Source organism: Zootoca vivipara, chromosome 12 (assembly GCF_965207765.1).
Source record: "Zootoca vivipara chromosome 12, rZooViv2.hap1.1, whole genome shotgun sequence".
Classification (NCBI taxonomy): Eukaryota; Metazoa; Chordata; class Lepidosauria; order Squamata; family Lacertidae; genus Zootoca; species Zootoca vivipara.
Window position 1 is genome coordinate 47890192 of NC_142595.1, and position 16831 is coordinate 47907022.

General features: G+C 46.3%; 1 protein-coding gene across 1 annotated transcript; it reads right to left on the reverse strand.

Annotated features, from left to right (window-relative positions):
- Positions 1-782: 782 nt before the first annotated feature.
- On the reverse strand, positions 783-16156 carry SLC7A8 (solute carrier family 7 member 8). The gene is made up of 11 exons (XM_035135429.3): positions 15132-16156; positions 11364-11568; positions 11070-11221; positions 4605-4730; positions 4144-4297; positions 3674-3797; positions 3471-3574; positions 2793-2889; positions 2404-2553; positions 1517-1694; positions 783-1399 (listed from the first exon to the last, which is right to left on the reverse strand). The coding sequence occupies exons 1-11, from the start codon at positions 15256-15258 to the stop codon at positions 1251-1253; spliced, it is 1566 nt and encodes a 521-aa protein (XP_034991320.3). The 5' UTR covers positions 15259-16156; the 3' UTR covers positions 783-1250.
- Between the last annotated feature and the right edge of the window lie 675 nt (positions 16157-16831).

Below are 16831 nucleotides of genomic sequence, written 5' to 3' on the forward strand. Positions count from 1 at the left end.
CATGACACTGCTTTAACCATCATGGCTTCCCCCAGGACTCATGGGAACTGCAGTTGGTTAGGGATGTTCAGAACTCTGAAAATTGTAGCCCTGTGAGGGGCATAGAAGCCTTGTCACAACTCTCTCAGCACCTTTAACAAACTGTTGTTTAGTCGTGTCCGACTCTTCGTAACAAACTAGTTCCCAAGATTCTTTGTGGGGAGGGGGAAGAAACAAGACTATTGGGTGGTTTAGCTGTACTCTAAGGTGCGGATGTGACCTGAGTCTCCCCAGCTGACACGCATTCTTACCACATGGGCATTTCTGCCATCAGACCTTTTCCTCCTGTTGTAGGAGTAAAGCTAACTCTCTTCTCATCTGACCATCTTCAGTGGTCCTTTGAAGGCTTGGAACCCTGTCAGTCCGGTTGGCTCCAACAGCAGTAGGACACATTATTCAGGATTCTGCAAACCCTTTAAACCTGCCTTAACCTTTAAACCTGCCTTTCCTCACTCCGTAAGGTCTCTCTGATATTCCTGAGTCAGTTTCTACCAGCATGCTATGCCAATGAAAATAATACATTGCCTTCTGGCAAACGTGTTCTGCAAATGGAGGTTTATCTTTCAAAATTTCATTGAGTGGAAAGACTGGCACGCACGATCAAAATAGTGCAATACTTGTCAAGGTGGTAGCAATCTCTGTGAAATAATTCCACTGGGAAAGCAAGAGTTAGCAGACTGGATGGTGTGTACGAAGCAGTATTTTACACATCCTAGAATACACCATTTAAGGCAACAGGGATGGCAAGTTTAGCTTAATTTATTACATCAAAAAAAGAGAGAAAGAAAAGTGAAAAATACAAGGACACAAAAACAATGGGAGAAGACCCTCTCCCACGAAATGAGGTTCAAACCCAAAGAGAATATTCCCAACAATATAAGGCAACAATAACGAAGGGGCCCCTTCCAGCAGGGTGCGCCAGGGACGTGGGTGTGGTGTCGTTGGCTGTGAAGAGAGCTCCCATCTTTTCCAGCTCCAGCAGGGGGCACTGCTGGTGGGGAGTGGTGGATGTGGGCACTCCAGCCCCAGCAGGGGTTTAGTGCAGGAAACTGGGTGAGGCACTAGTGAGGCATTCCCAGCTATTCCAGTCCCAGCGTGTGGTGCTGTTGGGAGCAAGAAGAGAGCTTTGGCTGTGCAAGGAGCTCCCATTTACTTCAGCGCCCCCAAAGGGTACTGCACTGCTTCTTCTACCCCCCAGCCACCAAGAAGGCTCAGTTCTGAGGATACTTCGAGTCTTCAGTTCCACACATTGGCTCCAGCTGTTCTTTGGTCTCTTTGCTGAGGTTGGTTTTAGGTTTCCCTGAATCCATTTCAGGGTACACAACAACACAAAGCTTCTGTCCTAGCCGAGTCACTACCTCTGCAATAAAATAAGGGTAACCGGGTGAGCTTTAAGATAGGAGGAGAAAACCCACAGCGTCATTTTTCAAAATGGAATTTCAAAAAATTCCCACCCAATTATCTGCCCAGGACTCACCAATAAAAGTGTGGAAGGCAGGTGGTTTGTGCTGCCAATGCACACCTAGGTAGTAGACTGGGACACCTGTCAGCATGATGGCTAGGCCAATCCCACACACCACAGGTTCTGACCATAAGCTGAACACCAACAGGAAGGCCCAGAACAGCAGGTAGATTATGGGGAAGAACAGGCTCACCTGGGGAGGAAAGAGATGGGTTGGATCTGGGCAGGAGCATCAGGAAGTGGGATGCAAGGGAAAAGGCTGGGAGAACAGAGGTTTCTCTATCAAGAACAAAGCTAGCAGAGGTGGGATGAATCCTACCCCAGTGGTAGAGGACATGCCTTGCATGCAGAAGGTCCCAAGCTCAGCCTCCAGCACCTCTAGCAATGGGGATCTGCTGCTGCTAGTCAAAATAGGCCAAAAGTGGACCCACACTCCAAGACATCCACCAATTTTGCTAGCAGTGGTGCCGCCATGGGGGAATTCTTTGCTGAGTGCTCCAGAAAAAAGAAATAGTAGTCTGTTCTGCTCCAATGTCTCCCCGACCCTCAGCCTTCACCCTCACTCAGGAAACACTCAGGTTCTGGATTATGTTCCTGGGTCATATAGGATCCTGTGGCCCTTCAGATGCTCTTAAGACTCCAGCTCCCATCAGCTCTAGCTAGCAAGGCCAATGACCAGGAACACTGGGAATGTTCAGCAACAACTGGAGGACTACAGGTTCTGGTATAAAGGTTTGATTCAGTTGGAAACAGGAAATTTAAAACCATGTGTTTTAAATCAGTGATGTGACTATGATTCAGCTCAATCCATCCTGTGTGGTTCCAAGTGAAGACAACACTGGTGTGAGAAGGTGACAGAGGCTGACATAAGTAGAGCAGAAATGTGATGGCAGGCGTCTTACCTTGATGGGACGGTGTCGGTGAGGTTCCCGCCAGCGCAGCACAACTTGTCCAGCCACAGTCACTCCGTAGAACAGGTAGTTGATGAAGCCCACATAATTGATCAAGGTATATATATCACTTGTTACTAGCATAAGCAATGTTGAAAGACACTGCCAGAGACAAAAGGAGAGAGAAAATGCAATTATATTGTTTTCAGAGAAATCACCCAAGGTACTTGGTCTGCCAAACCGACAGCACCTGCTGGCTAATCCCATCAATTCCCAGGAAAATGCCCCTGCCAAGTTCTTCAGTCACTGACAATTCTAACCCTGTACTGGCAGACACTTTCTCCTCATCCCTCACTGATGCATCAACTGTCCCCCTCCCAACTCTTTTTTTGATGACTCACAGTGAAAAGTAGGGCAGGTATGGGAGTGCAGCGTCGCACGTGGATCATAGCCAATACGCTGGGCAGGTGACCTTCCCGGGCTCCAGCAAAAAATAGTCTGTGAATGTTGGAGAGAGAACATCATAAATGCAAGCAGTGTGCTGCAATATTATTTACTTACTTTGATCAGCACTGAGGAAGGAAGCTGGCTCTACACTGTGAACAGGACTTACTAAAGAAAAGACCCCGGGAAAGAATGGGGAAGGCTTAAATGGATGAAGGGCCGGCCAACTTAGTTCCCCAGTCCTAATATAGGTGTTAAAGTAAAGCTGAATTAGAGAGGTAGCACTATGAAGACATGGGTGAGCAATGCAGTTGTGTGTGGAAAGGGAGCTGCTGCTATAATGGCACTTGATAGCTGAGGATTTCAGCAGATGGAACCTGTAAATGAGAATACCTCACTGAATGTCTGCTGAAGGCAGTGGGTTGTGTCAACTGGTGCAATGGGATTTGTGGTTCCTCTCCTCCTCCCATGCCCACCCAAATCTGCTCCAGAGGGTACACAATCCTTCAGAGCTGAATTTGAGGGTGCACCAGGGTGCTGCATGAGACAGAAGAGGAAGCTTAATTGCACACACAAAAGTCTGTTATGCCAGCAGAGCTGCAGCATTTGGGGTATGTACTCCCATGTTTACTCACCTAGAGGAAGTGAAAAGTGATCCATTTACTCCTCCAAAAGTGGAAAGGGCAACAGAGATGGGCATGATCCAAGCCATGACTCCTAACAGTTTCTCTCCAAATGTCTGTGAGGAAGGCAGCAGGAAGAGAGCATGTGGTTAGGGGCATTGTATTTGGAAACAAGGGGAAGGTGAATTTGCACAATGGTGTAGATGGGGCCTCACCACCGCGACAGCATTGGAGGCCAGCAACTCCTGGGGTGACATGGCAGTGACATAGGCGACATTGGCGAAGACGTAGACGAAGGTGACCAGGGGAATGGAGATGAAGATGGCTCGAGGCAAGTTCCTGTGAGGAAAAACAATTACAGTTGTACCTTGGTTCTCAAATGCCTTGGCTCCCAAACAAATCGGCTCCTGAACAATCGAAACCCAGAAGTGAGTGTTCCGGTTTTTGAACAATTTTAGGAATCCAAACATCCAGCACGGCTTCTGCAGCTTCCAATTGGCTGTAGGATGCTCCTGCATCCAATCGGGAGCTGCAGCTTACTTTTTGAACAATTCCAGGAGTAGAATGGACTCCCAGAATGCATTCGGCTGGAGAACCAAGGTACGACTGTGGAGTGGAAGAGAGGAATAAGAGTTAACATGGGTCTCATTCCCCTGTATCGCCACCAAGGGGGACACTGACTCACTTGTAAGGGTCAACCAGTTCTTCAGTGACATAGTTGAGGAAGTTCCAGCCCCCATAGGCAAAAGAGCCCTGTAAGAAGGATAGGGCCACCAATCCCACATCTGGTGTCTGGAAAAACTCAAAAGCATGTTTCGGCTCCAGCCAGAAGTATTCGCCTGCACAAAGGAGATATTGAAATACAAAAAGGGTTCTTTAAACAAAACGGGTGGGCTGTTCTCCCCCCCTTTCCCTGGGTCAGCTAATTCTCCCCCTCTCTGATACAGACTGGGGCAGGAAACTATGGAAGCCAATCCAGTCTCTAAATCAGCTTACTAAGGAATGTTGATAACCCTGAATTTAAAACACTGCAGCTTATTCTCCTTGGTGTGTGTGTGCATGTGGGGCGGGTGAGGGAAGGCAAATACAGTCCGTTGGGGAGTCAGACTCCTGTCCCCTTCTTTGTCTGACCAGGCTGGGCCTCACCTTTGCAGATCTGTACGACTCCCATAACAATGATAAGTCCCAACGCCAGCAGTTTCCCTGCTGTGAAGATATCCTGGACACGTGTGGCCCAACGCACGCTGGCACAGTTCACCCAAGTCAGCAGTACTGTGGAGAAGCAGGACAGTCAGTGGGGGAAGGGACTGTCAACATTCCTATTCTGGCCCAAATCTCTCAGTCAAGGCCAGTTTCATGACTGTGGGACACAACACTAGAGCCAGATAATGCCGGGAGCAATGTGTTTCGTTAGGGGCAAATTCAGATGCTGCACTGGCACTTTCCAGGAACAAACAAGGACAGCTTTCTGGTTCAGAGCAGCCACAGCCTTCCTTGGGTTTTGACTGAGATTGTGATTATGGCCTGGGTTATATTTTGTAAATCTCTTATTATATCATAACCTCTCATAATAAAATAATGGTACAAATATATTCTGCTCCTACAACTGTTTAAGGGTGAAGGTATTCAGAAAGAACAATTTATGATCAGCGGACAAGTGATCACAGATACTGTCCCTTATTATTTGAAGGGGACCAAGGTACATGACCCACCCCTCAGGATTGTAATCTGGGATTAAATCTGTGCCCTGCAGTATATGGGAAGGAAAAAACCACAGTTCCTATAAATGTTCCTGGAAGTTTGAGGGAATGAAAAACAAACAGATGAGGGAGGGGGAGGTGGTGACCTATTTGGCACCCAGCCTGGCTGCATCAAAACATCCCGTCAGCACAAATAGCCCCTGTCCCCTGGTAAGATAACACCACACAAACAGGGTTTACAGATGGGCAGACTGGCAGATAGGTAGAAACCCTTACTCCCCTAAACCTTCCAGTGCCTACCCACCACAGCAAAGAGGAGTGACAAATCAGACCTTCCATTTATCTTGCCCAAATCCATCACACAATCCATCACACTTCCACACTAACCACAATATATGCACAAAACTTTGACAATAGCCAAAATGTAGAGGCAAGCTATCACACATACAAATAGTCTTATACAAGATTGCAGTCGCAACAAAGAATTATTTGGATAACTATGTACAGGAATATTCACTTGCAGATACATTAACCTATCAGCCATTTAGTGGGCAAATGGGGAAGCTGTGGAGCCCTCCAGGTGTTGCTGGACTACAGGTCCCAGCATCCCTGACTAATGGTCATGCTGGCTGCAGGGGCTGATAGGAGTTGGAGTCCAATGGCATCAGGAGGGCCACTGGCCTTCCCATTCGCCACTCCTGATATTGCATATCAATATTCAAACTCAGCAACACCACCAAGGCATAACTGTCTGCCCACATTTACTCTCTGGTTTACACAAAGAAGCAGTTCTTTTACAAAACATGCAAAACCACCCTAGCACAGGAGCTTAATGCTTTGTTTGCAGTGCAGGGAGAAAAGAAACTTGACGTCTAGGGTCACATACATACACACACTCTCTTTCATGCCAACTCTTTTTTAACTTGACAACAATTCCACCACAAGTTGGCATTAAAGTTTGAAAAAAAGTAAACATCTCTGAGGAGTGAGGTACCTGTTCTCCAGATACATAGTCTGTTTACATTATATGAAAAGTATTATGCATCAATACCCATTTACTTTGCTATTCAGAGTATAATTGTAATAAATAATAATAGTAATGATAGGCCAAGAGAAGGTTTAGCAGCCCACACTAGGAATCCTTAATGGTTCTGATAAGGTCCACAAGCCTTCACAGCTCTGCCCTAACATCATGCATGAATACATGCATGTAGAACAGGCATCGGCAACCTCTGGCCCATGGAGGCCGTTTATCCGGCCCACGGGCCACCCGTGAACTGAGCTGCCTGGTTGGCAAGTCCCCCGTGCGCTGCGGTAAACTGGCGCAGCACGGTGCGGGGACTCGCTGAGCGGCGCCGGAAATTGCGTCTACACAGTCGCAGAAGCAATTTCTGGTGCTGCAGACATTTTGGAAATGGGCAGCCAGCACCGGAAATCGCTTCTGTGCAGCCGCGGACATGTGCAAAAGCCATTTCCGGTGTTTGGGACATGGGCAGCGCGGCACTGGAAATCGCTTCTGCGCCTGTGCGGCCCATGTCTGGCCCACGGGCAGAAGACGTTGCCGATGCCTGATGTAGATATATGGCAAGGAAACAAATGTTGCATTGTTTATGTTTCTCCTGACCTTGTTCAGGTTGTGAGACACGGGGCGGAGGAAGGGGGTCCGATGGGGGCGGTCTGCCCTGGGTGTCACCACTGGGGGGTGACAAAATGCCAGGCGGCACTTGCTATGGGGCCTGCAACGCCCCATGGGAGTGACGCAGTGGCTTGGGCGCCCGCAGGCTCCATGCTGCCCCAAGCGGTCCACCCGCCACCTCCCCCTCAGCTGAAGGGCATCTGAGTGGGAGGAGGCAGGCAGACTTCTTGGAGCCCCCCCCCCAGGCACAGGGCACACGTGCCGCCCCAGGCACCCAATCAGCTTCTTCCACCACTGGCGAGAGGTAAAAATGTATCTCATTTGTGCTCTGTCCAATGTCCTCTCCTTGCTTTTTTCTTTGGAGGGTGGGAAGGATGGAAGAGAGAGTTAACAGGACCCCCAAAACACAACAGACCAAGAGGAAGTGGAAACTTCTCTGCTTACTCTGCATCCCTTTGCACAATCAGTTCAAGTCCAAAAGGCTCAAAACAGGAAGCCTGGAGGCAGCTTAACAGAAAACCAGTCTGGGGCTGGGGTGAGGAGAGCAGTGTGTGTGTGCGCGTGCGTGCGCATTTTAAGGCTGTTTAACACATGAAATTTATCTATAAAACAGAGAGATTCTTCACAAAGGAGATTATGTGGAGGTTGGTTGACCATCTGTCATGGATGCTTTAGTTGATATTCCTGCATTGCAGGGAGTTAGACTAGATGGCCCTTGGGGACCCTTCTAACTATGATTCTATTATACATACTGTAGTTATGTACATTCGCTGCATACAAGTTGGAAACCAATATGACTGCCTTTAAACTATACTGTATGTTAATTACCCTGAAAAAGCAACAGAGTATTTAACAAGAGAGTGACATGTGTTAAGAGGTAAGTGGTGTGCATTTATTGCTCCTGAATATGTACTTTAAACAACTTGATTTCATCAGAAACATATTCCATAAACTTCAAGGGGGTTTTCTATATGAGGGATTACAATGACATTGAAGTTATGTGGTCAATTACGTATGAATGGCCCCTTCATGGATCAATGCCTTGTCGTGGCGAAGGGGCTTGAATAACTCAGAGAAGCTATGAGCTATGCCATGCAGGGCCACCCAAGATGGACAGGTCATAGTGGAGAGTTTTGACTAAACGTGATCCACCTGGAGAAGGAACTGGCAAGCCACTCCAGTATCCCTGCCAAGAAAACTCCATGGACAAAGACAACATGAGAAGAGAAGAATCCTTGGAAAAGACCCTGATGTTGGGAAAGATTGAGGGCATAGGGAGAAGGGGATGACAGAGGACGAGTGCAAGACAGGAGGCAGTGCAAGACAGGAGTGCCTGGCGTGCTATGGTCCATGGGGTCACGAAGAGTCGGACACGACTAAACGACTAAACAACACGTATGAATGGAGGGTAAAGGTAGTGAGGATGAGAGTCTGATCTCCTTTCCAGGATAAAGTTGGGTCGAAGAGACCCAATCTGTTTCTGCAGATCCCCAAAAGAGGATCAGAGATCAAGAGCTAGATTTGGTTTGAAGATCCCAATAATAGATCAGGGCTGCCTAAGGTTTCAGAAAGGGATCTTAGCAGGAGCCCAGGAATAACTCCAGGATGAATGGGTGGGTCTGAGTGTAGGATTCTATGGGGAAATATGTCGTGGTTTTGTGTGGGGAGTAGTAGTGTCAAACTGGTACCGGAATGAATATTTCAGGGGTGGGAGGCGGGAGAGCTGGCTTCACAATATTACAGGAACATATGTTATTGCCTTATGTTCCAACTCAGAGTCAAAACTCCTGGAAGTTCCCTTGTTTCTCAGTATTTCTGGCACTCAGCAGGAGTGGATTAAGGCCAGTGAGTCTCCAATTCCATGGGATCCTTTCAGACACAGAATCTCAGAGCTGATGCTAGAGCCAGAGGGTGTGGCTCAGATCTGTTGCTATTTTTTTTAGCACACACTGTCCCAGGGGCTAATCAAAACCAGCCACCCTATTCCTGACCTCAAAATAGATCCAGGGCTTCATTCAGAGAGGTCAGAGACCAGTTATGCCACTTCCATGGCATCTCTGTGTCCTCCTTTAAAGTACCAACAAATTTATCCAGGCCAGTCTGTGGCTACCAAGCTGGGACTGGTACAGGAAAACAACATTCTGGCCTGTTCTAGGCCGCTTGCTTACGTCAGTCAGCACTGGAGACACTAAACAGAAACCATAGTACACTAGATAAAGCGGATAAAGTCTTGCTTCACAAGGCTCTGGTGACACTGCCCAATTCCAGTCTCACAATGATTACCTCCAATCATCAGCCATAGCCCTCTCTCTCATCAGTCTTCCTGCTAAATTTTACCACTGGCTATTCTGAACCACCAGTATTATCTCTGTTTGTTTGTTTGTTTGTTTGAATTAATTTATGAATCACTTCACACAAAGCATCCTGAAGTGATTTAACAATAAAAACATCAACATATAAATGAAATTTCTAGGCAAATATAGATAAAGGCTGGGATAAAAATCTTCACTTGAAAGGCATGCTGGAAGAGAAACAAGACTTCAATCCTTCAACTGTAATTGACAGTCCAATGTTATCTGTTTCCGCAATCCCTCCCGTCTGGTTGTTGTTCTTTACTAATTCCACAGCCTTTGCATTCCAGTACTGTATTCGATTTCAAAATTTGGCCAAAAGGCCCATTAGTGAGCAGCTCCTCGTTGTTGAGGTCTGGAGGCATAGATTTTTCTTCTTCCCTGCCTCTCTTTCATATGCACATTTAATCTCTCCCTTTTTAGCTGACTCAGCTGCTGAGTAACTGGCTTTAACTTGATGGATAAACTCCTGCTGAGCTGCTGCAGCTGGCTTGCATAAGCGCCTCAGCCAAATCCCCTCCCTGGCTGGTGCTTGTCTTTCCCCACCCCCACTCCTGCCCTAGAGCTAGAAAGGAACGAAACTAGTTCAGGCCTGATTTTTCCAGCAACTGATGTCCTAAAGTAACCTCAGGGAGAACTACCCCTCCTAAATGTCTTTTGAGTTCATGGGGAACACAGCTGCCCACTCCCCACTGATTAAGATTGGGGCAACTGTGCAGACATCCAAGACAGGACAGGTGGGGGGAAACCTGTAGACAAACGGACAGAAATGGCTTAAAGCTTTGGTGGAAAGAATCTCCTGGCATTTGGGCATTCCTTATACTTTCTGTGTTCCTCACTCTGACCCTTCTAACCTTTCCGCTTCTGTCTTGTACTCATTGCATGTGGGGTGCTTTTAGAGTGAGGCTGCATACACACCATACATTTAAAGCGCCACACACACTCCAAGAATCCTGAGCACTGCACCCCCTCACAGAGCTACATGTCCCAGCCCCTTAGCAAACTATATTTCCCATAATTATTTGGAGGAGAAATTCCAATGCTGCTTACACAGCCTCTGCTACAGCTGCGGGTAAGGAGCTCTATTTCAGATTAGTAGGATGTAAGATGCATACCAAAGGACACTCAATATTAAATTGCAAAAAGTACCCTATTTTAAGAACGTTTGTTGTCATTATTTATATCTTATAGCTCACAGTACCTAGAGCACAGGTCAAACAGTGATACACCTTTCCAAAAGAGTGAAAGAATTTGTTCTTTCAGTATGCAGGCCAAATGCACATTATTCCACACATTTGTACCCACTCCAACTCCAAAGAGCTCAGGGTGGCTTACATAGATGTGAGTTAACCTGTTTTAATCTTACAACAACCTTGCAAAGTAGACTAGGTGTGAGAGAGGGACTGGCCCAAGGTCACCCAGTAAATTTAGTGGGCCAAGCAAAGATGCAAACTTATATCTTTCTGGTCCAAGCATAACAGCCTAGCTTCAACATCACACGGAATAATATCAGAATAATTACTAAATGTGTAGAAATGGTGAGTTGGCCATAGCTATACATGCCTCTGAGGAATAACTACACATGGTTTGAAACTCTTGAGGGAGAATCTGCTGTTGGCTAGATCAATTGTAACATAACTCCAGGGTCTTTGAGTAGATAAAAAATGCTTCCAGAATGTCACTATTTGGGGGTGTGATTTAGTCACATACCAGCAAGTTCAGGTTGCTAAATCATAATTGATTTTTTGGGGGGTGGTTGCAGTAAGGAAAGTGGTGGGGAAATGCACTGGAAGCTGTGTGATAACTATTGTCTTGGCACAATGTCATCTAACCTCCCTGCAAGGAATTTATAAACTGCCAGTTCAGTCAATCTGAATCAGCCCAATATTCATGGCTAAAGGATGGTAGTGGGCTCAGTACTTACAAAGGCAGACCCCAGCGAGCAGTCGCAATCCCGCTTCTGGGGGAAGGCAGGTAGGGAAGAGTGGCTGTAGTACGTAGTTTGAGAAAGTGAGGGCAATAACAGCCTGGTTGGTGGGGTAGATCACCAGGACAGCAATCCATAACCGCAGGAACCTTGAGAGAAATATTCAAGTGTGAAAGAGATGGACAATCTGCCTCTTAAAACTCATCCCCTCCTACTTTTAATCCTGCTCCACTTCACCATCACATCCCCAGCCCACCCACTTACATCCTTATTTCTTCTTTCCTCACTTACCCAGCCAGTCCCCCAAAGATGTCCTTGACATAGGAATAGTCGCCTCCAGATTTGGGGATGGTGACTCCTAATTCTGCATAGCAGAGAGCCCCCACGGCTGTGATAAGACCCGTTACAATCCACACAATTAGTGCCAGTCCTACTGAGCCTGCATTCTCCAACACACCCTTTGGTGACACAAAGATCCCTGATCCAATGATGTTACCTGGAGAAGAAACAAAGGGGTGCAGAGAGATTAGAAATCATAGAGGGAAATGGTGAGAGGGGAGACTCTCTCTAGTGCAGAGGCCCTCCAGATGTCATTGGACTCCAACTCCCATCAGCTCTAGCCAGCATGTCCAATGATCAGGGATTTTGGGAACTGGAATGCAGCAACTTTCAGAGGGCCACAGGCTAGCTACTGCTGTTTGAGTGCAACAAACATTGAAGTTTGAGTTTCAAATGAGTTTGCAGAGTCTAAGATACTGGCCCGAGAAATGGAATTACCTTCTGTGTCTAATAAGAAAGGTTAATTTAGGGTGACATTTAAATGTCAGCTTCTTCATATATCACCAAATAGAGAACACGCTACCTCTTGTACTAATCAAATTCTCTGGTAAGAAGAAATAGAAATATCCATGTTTGTGTTTTAAACTTTTCAGAATGGAAATTGTTTATACCACTTTGTTATTTAACCTATTTTCTGTTTCTATAACACCAAAGATGATATATGATATGATATATGATATATGATATATGATATGATATACCCAGTTTTTAAGGTGAAGAGGAAAGTCTCAGTCTGAACTTCCAGTCCTGAACTTCCAGAAGTTCAAGACTTCCAGTCCTATTTAAAGGCAACTCATGTTGACTTAACATAAGAATAATAGAAACAAGCACTTAATTCTTAGCAAATAGGTTTAGGACTGGGAAGTAACGATCTATTTTTTTTGCTACAGGTGGCCTGATTGCACACATATGCCAAATACTTGCAGATAATGTCTCCTGTGTCTGGGGAGGCCACGGCTGTATGCTTAGCACCTAGCCCAGGCATCCCCAAACTGTGGCCCTCCAGATGTTTTGGACTACAATCCCCATCATCCCTGACCACTGGTCCTGTTAGCTAGGGATCATGGGAGATGTAGGCCAAAACATCTGGAGGGCCACAGTTTGGGGATGCCTGACCTAGCCTATCTATGATTCCAAGCCTTCCATTTTTTGTAGCCTTGCTTTGATTCAACATCTGGCCCCATGGCCAAAACAGGGAGGATACCACTTTTAAAAGCAAACCTATGGCCCTATAATTCCATCTGAGGCAGGCACATAGCTGCCAAGTTATCCCTTTTTTAAAGGGATTTTCCCTTATGCTGAATAGGCTTCCTCGTGAGAAAAGGGAAAACTTGGCAGCTATGGGCAGGCATCCCCAAACTGTGGCCCTCCAGATGTTTTGGCCTACAACTCCCATGATCCCTAGCTAACAGGACCAGTGGTCAGGGATGATGGGGATTGTAGTCCAAAACATCTGGAGGGCCACAGTTTGGGGATGCCTGATCTGAGGCTTCAATGCATATATAGAGGACATTGTGTGCAAGGGATGATCGTCTGTAACCTGGGAGATGTTCCAAAGGCATCACTGGCGATCTCAGTGTGGCACATTTCTCTTTTTGAAAAAGAGCTTTAAAATTATCAAATAAAATTTCACTGAAATATTCGTCCAGATCAGGCATAGGCAAACTCAGCCTTCCAGATGTTTTGAGACTACAGTTCCCATCATCCCTGACCACTGGTCCTGTTAGCTAGGGATGATGGGAATTGTAGTCCCAAAACATCTGGAGGGCAGAGTTTGCCTATGCCTGGTCCAGATGAACCAGCTCTTTCCTCCTATATACACCTACCTATTATTTATGCATTTGTCCCTGTCACTACATTGCTGGCTGAATACCTCAGAGTGTGCACTGTCCAGCTTTCCATCCTTGTGGACACATTCTGGCTCTTTTCCCATCGCACAGAATCATTCCACTATTTTTCATTAAGAAAATTAAAACTCTGCAGCTGTGAATTGAAGCCAAAGGGCTGGGTGGAGGTGTGGCTAAAAGTACCAGCTGCAGGATAGGATTGGGCTGCATTGCTACAGGCCAATGGAAGTGAGAGGGGCCAGAGAATTATACACAAAACTTGAGAAGATGGGGCAGGGGGTGGCTAAGGGAAGAAAGAGGGATGCGGGAAAGGCTGGAGTGGCTTGAATATGTGGAAAGAAATACAGGAGGAACTGGTTATGTGTCATGGTTTGGGAAAGTGGAAACTCTCCCTAAGGTGGGCTTTAATGATCCTCCTGATTAAGACAGAACCAAAGAAGCAGGGCAAGGAATACTGAAAAGTGTTGATAGATGACAACTTGCCATCCTAGGGTGCAGAAATGGAGAGAAAGCATAGAGCAGTGCAGTACACTGTGGAATGGGGGGCAGATGCAGTGGAAGGAGGGCTCAATAAGTAGGTAGAATTTGGGTGTGAGTGAGGCTTAGACAAGTAGGGAAGCAAGGGTTTTCTCTCTTTCAAAGTGCTTCCTCGTCCTCGTCCTCCTCTGTTTGTTCAGTGGTCTCCTGGCACCTGCTGAAACAAAGCCATCTGGAATGAGACTGATGGAGTTGGAACAAACATGCTCCGAGAGCCAAGTTCCAGCTGCACTGGAGTGGAAAACAAACTCCAGTGACTAACTGTTGGGGGAACTGTAAAGGTACAATCTGCTCCCTCATGGCTCTGCTGGCAGCCTTTAAATCAGAAGTCCCCTAGGCCATGGAACCCTACATAATTTTATTTGTATGCCGCCTTTCTGTGGTTCAAACCATGCTCACGGAAGCTTACATTAAAAAATGCATAACTAAAGTAGTCGTAAACAATAAAACAAACATAAAAATACATAACCAAACTGAAAAAATTCCACATAAATTACAAAATACAAAAAACCAAAAACAACCATCTCCACAACAAAAAACCCCAAACCACACGGCAGCTCAAGAGTCTAAGTTGCATCTCCATATGAGGCAGGGACAACTGGAGGACTTCATTACTTACTTTGGCAAGGGGCAGTTCAGAGAAATCTTGCCCGCCATGAATTTGCAACCCCATCCATGGCAATCAGCTGTGTAGTCTCCCATTCTTGCTTGTTCCTGAGATCGATCTCCTTCTGGGCCATGACAGCAGTACATACAAGCATTCCACACCCACTGCTGAGATGCTAATGTTTTTAGTGTTTTATCAGTGATTCTGTGTGTCCCAAAACATAGAAGGGCTTAGGGTGGTGTACCACAGCAAAATGAGCTGGGAATTGACCAGGAATCTGGTTATCTCAATGGAGAATGAAACAGGCTGGGGTTAAGAGGAATTCAGTTGGTGGTGCTGGAAAGACTAGCTCTAAACGGATTGGTGATGTGAACTGACAGCTCTAAGGTATTTATAGAAAGGAGGAAAGGAAGACAAACAGAAAAAAAAAAGAAATGGTGGCTAAAATTAGAAAGGAGCATAAATAAATAAAGAGAAGGAAGGTTTTCATCCCTCATTCTGGTAACTGCAGAATATGAGGTAGAAACTTCCTAGCCAAGTTGGGGCATGGTGCTAATCACTGCTACAGGAAAGACAGAAGATCCATGGCCATGATAGAGGGTAGTAGCAGGATCTCTGCTTCCTGGGTGATAGGAGAGGATGAATATCACCCAATGTTAGACCAATATGAGAAGATAGTATTGTCCAGCTCAGCAGAGAAAATAACATCCCACCAGAGTCTCCACTTACCCACTATAATGCCACATGCGCTCATCAGCCCAATCTCTTTCTTGAGTGCAACACCACCTCCTCCTGGTTTTTCAGGGCTATCAGAACCCTTCTCGGAACCACCTCGATGACGTGCTCCATCCTCCATAGTGTTGAACTAGTCAGCACCAAGTAACTATAGGTTAGAGGTTGTGGATGGCTCTCCTAGAACTGGAATGACTCTGGATTCACTCTGTGTCTGATGGTCCAGTTACAGGCTTGAATCTTGTGAAAATGGACTTCTGCAAACTTTCCAGCTCCAAATTATACCTGTTCCCAGTCTTGCTCTGCCAGTCCACTTTGGGGGACGCTGTCTGAAATCTTTAGTCAAGATGTCCCAGTCTGTGCTTCAGGTGATGGCCAGATCTGTTGTCTCTCTTCTAGAAGCAAATGAGTTGTATCTTCTTCCTCTGATTAGAAACTTCCTTTCTAATACCAGAAATGCTGGATTTGTTAGAACTGAGTTAGGTCTCTTCTCTCTTGATCTGGGTGTCGGCAGCTAGATTTCCTTTGGTTCTGATATCAAACTGATCCTCTCTCACATGCAGTAAGTACAGTACGATATTTCCCGCTCCAAATCACAGGTGCAGATGATGTGGGATTCCAATCTCACGTTGTTGCTGTTTCTTTTTTTTTGTAGTTTGCCCTGAAGGGAAGGAGAACCGCACAACAGTGCAGGGGAAGCCGACTGGTTTGATCTTGTTTGTGCAGCTCCCACACACTCACTACCACAGTTTTATTCTGATCAGTGGCGCTTGCTCTAAAAAGATTTTCCTAGATCTTCCTTGTGGCTCAGTTTGTACAGGGATCGCTCTAAGTGCCAGGGTGGTTTCTCATCACAGCGTTTCTCTCGCTTTGATGGTCGATTCGCCGGTTTTGTTGTCCCAGCTGAGCTTCTCTCTCCACCAGGTCTCTCGGCTTCTCATGCCTTCTCGCAGACCAGCTCTTGCGCTTCTCCGCTCTGCATTTGTTTTTCTCCCTCTTGAGTTCCTTTCCCCTGCTCTTCTGCTGAACCAGCCGCTGCCGGTCCTGGGGCAAGGCGGGGGGAGATAATTATTCGCTCCAGGAGAGGCAGAGATAGACTCCTCCTCCCTCTCGCCTTACCTCTCCGCTTAAAACTCATCCACGGAAGCTGGTCGTGTTGTCGCTTTGGGATCTCGCCCGCCTTCCTATGCAACTGACTCTCGTTATGCCTTGTTCGGTCTCGTCTTCTAATAGTATCAAAGATGCCCCGTTCGCTGTTGCAGGGGGTGTGGAACACACATTAATCGGCAGCCTAACCCGCGAGGCACCAGCTCGTTACCTGAGCAGTGTCACCACAACTGGAATCTAGCCCCAACAACTCTGTTACATGATCCCATATTGTCATAGGATCACGTGACATAGAGTTCCTCAGGTTAACGGGTTCATTTCATTTCAGAAAGAAATGACCAACTCTTTAATTGCACAATTTTAAAGAATTCTCACTATACATAAATTAGCTTGTTTTTGTTTGTTTAGTCGTGTCCGATTCTTCGTGACCCCATGAACCATAGGACGCCAGGCTATGGTCTGCTCTTGTGCATACATAAATAGGCATACATGAATATGTTCAATCTATTGTACTGGTATTCACTCTATTGTTCACTCTATTGTACTGGTATTCCTCTTTCTACACCCCCTTCCAATTATCTTTTTCTCCA

Bases quoted from the DNA above. Each gene is read 5' to 3' on its own strand.
- SLC7A8 (XM_035135429.3), bottom strand. From the start codon at position 15,258: ATGGAGGATGGAGCACGTCATCGAGGTGGTTCCGAGAAGGGTTCTGAT. The intron at 3,575-3,673 runs GTGAGGCCCCAT...CCTTCCTCACAG, and splicing joins CCTCCAATGCTGTCGCGGTG to ACATTTGGAGAGAAACTGTT. The intron at 2,554-2,792 runs GTGAGTCATCAA...TGTCTCTGGCAG, and splicing joins TACCTGCCCTACTTTTCACT to TGTCTTTCAACATTGCTTAT.